The sequence below is a fragment of the Tupaia chinensis genome, unplaced genomic scaffold (assembly GCF_000334495.1).
Source record: "Tupaia chinensis unplaced genomic scaffold, TupChi_1.0 Scaffold142384_1, whole genome shotgun sequence".
Lineage (NCBI taxonomy): Eukaryota > Metazoa > Chordata > Mammalia > Scandentia > Tupaiidae > Tupaia > Tupaia belangeri.
In genome coordinates, this window is record NW_006202232.1 from 419,412 (window position 1) to 421,919 (window position 2,508).

Sequence of the window (2,508 nt, forward strand, 5' to 3'; positions counted from 1 at the left end):
CCCGCGTGGCGAAGTGGCGGGTCCCCGGCCACAACAGGCTTCTCCTCCTCCTTGCGGGGGCCCTGGTGGTCCAGGCGGTGTTCCAGGGGACGCACTTGGTGCAGCAGGGGCGGGCGTGGGCGCAGCGGGCGTGGTGGTGGGCGTGGGCGGTGCTGCAGGCGTGGGCGGCTGCTGCTCAGGCCCTGGTCACAGCAAGCGGCGGCGTCAAGCTCCCGGGGTTGGCGCGGTTGGTGGGGCCAGTCCAGAGCGTGAGGAGGTCGGCGCAGGCTACAACAGTGAGGACGAGTATGAAGCGGCTGCAGCCCGTATCGAGGCTATGGACCCTGCCACCGTTGAGCAGGTAAGGGCTGGGTGGAGGGTAAAGGGTGGGTGCATATGCAGGTAGGACCCCTAGACTGAGAAAGGACTCAGGGAATTCTGTTTGACATCATCCCAAGGGACCTCTAGGTCTTTCTAAGGGACCTGACACTCTTCTCTGTGGGCAGGGGCATGACACCCGCTTTTCTCCCCAACAATAACTTGGGGTTAGAGGTCCTAGATATGGTAGGAGACTTAAAGATGGGGTCCGAGGTCTCTTTTATGCCTGTACTCGTCATCCCAGACCCTGGGACTTAATCTGGTAGAGCCAGTAGATAGTTCCTCAAGAGACACAGACAGGATAAAGCCTCTCCTGGGGGGGGGTCTCAGGTTCAGGGCTAGTATGGAGTGGGGAGTCCTCAGGTCTCTCCAAGGGACCTAAGTTTTTGTTCAGTGGCTTGAGAACTGTTTTTCTCCAGTATAAGAAGAGTCTGAGACTTCCTATCAAGGGATCTTCAAATAAAGAGATCTCAGAGATGGTGTCTGAGTATCTCCAAGGAACCTAAACACTTTGAGGAGTCTGAGACACACTGTGTATAGGACAACCCTTCCCTCTTTAGTGTAACATGGCAGAGCACATTCAGCAGGGGAACCTGAGACTCCCTCTTTTAGGGAGGAGAATCAAAGTCCTGACAGGCACACATCCCAACTCTTGAGAGGAGATCTGAGCTGTCCTGCAGGGGTCTAAGACTTTTCTCAGAGATAAGACCCTGTGCCCTCCTTGGGGACAAGGGCCAAAACCAACACCCAGGGACCAAAGACCCTACTTGGGTACATGAAATTCATTTGCTGAGTGATGGGGTCTACTTCTTATCAGTGATCTGAGACCTCCCTCCTTGGAGACAAGGATATGAACCTCTTTGAAGTTCTTAAGCTTCTAAGGAATGGGCATTTGCCCCTTAACCCTCCCCCTTCCACCAAGGGCCTGAGCCTTGAAAATGAGACTCAGCTTTGACTGCTAGGAGCTAAGATCCTCTTGCTTATGAACTGAAAATTTTAGAGACCAGGTGTCAGTCCTCTTTAGGGGCCCTATAGTCCCCTATAAAGGTCCTAGGCAAGGTGAGTCCTCAGGGACTGGTGTCTTGAGTGTTCTTGGGAGTCTGAGGACACCCCCCCCCACACACACACACACACATACACAGATGTGAGACACTTTCTATCCAATTATAAGAGACTAAAACACACATTGGGGATATGACATTCTATCTTTTTCTCTGTAACAAGGGTCCAAGCCACCCTTACTACCACCAGGGCCTGAGATTCTTGTTAGGGACACAAAATGCTTATCTTGGGAACCAGAACCCTAGACCACTTCCCAGTGCACATGAGTATTATGGGGTCCCAGAGATAATGTCTGAGACCTCCTGTGGATTTAAATCTACTTTCAAAGAAGGGCCTTAGGATCCCTCTGGCAAGGATATTTGTGCTTTCCTTCAGAGACAGTTGACCCTTACATACCCAGTGACTGTTGGGTCTTTATTCAGGGAACTTGAAGTACCCCTCAGGAACAGGGTACTCCCCCCACCAGAAATGAGCCTGAGATCCTTCCTTTGGGGCACAGCTGTAGGATCCCTGAGGAACAAGGACCTGAATCCGTCGCCCCCCCCCCCCCCCCGCAAACCCCCGAATTTGAACTTTACCTTGGTGTGTGAGGGCCTGTTCTCCATTTCAGAACCTGGGACCTGAAACTGTCCTGAGGGTACTGACAGTCACTTCACCTCAGATAAAACTTAGAGACTCCAGCTATATGGACCTTTTAGGGATACAATGGTTCCTGGATTGGGGACATGGGTCAGGTGGGATTCTGAGGAAAAGTGTCTGGGCCTTTTCCCAGAGACCTGAACTTCCCCTTGGGGACAAAAGATCTTTCACCTTAGGGACTGGGACCTAAGCTCTCCCTTGCGCATGAGATTCTCTTCCCAACACACCAGACAGTCCTTTCTCATCAGGGAAAGGGACATGAGGTCACCTTCAGTGTGACCAGAGGCTTTCCTCATTGGACAGTAGAACCTGGGTGCTCTCCAGGGTCATACAAACTCTTCACTCTGATTCCCCTCACAGCCAGGGCCAAGAAGGTTCCCCCTGCCTTTTATCAGAAGGTTGTCAGGTCCTGCGGACATGGAGCCTGAGGGCTTCCCTCTTATCTGAGAG

The 2,508-nt window shown here is 52.6% G+C and overlaps 1 protein-coding gene across 1 annotated transcript in view; it reads left to right on the top strand.

Annotated features, from left to right (window-relative positions):
• Positions 1-19: 19 nt before the first annotated feature.
• OTUD5 (OTU deubiquitinase 5) overlaps positions 20-2,508 on the top strand; it is a gene marked incomplete at its 5' end in the record, with an annotated part of 39,079 nt that continues 36,590 nt past the window's right edge. The window contains 1 exon segment of the mRNA XM_006163515.3: positions 20-340. Coding sequence (XP_006163577.3) covers positions 20-340 — 321 coding nt within the window.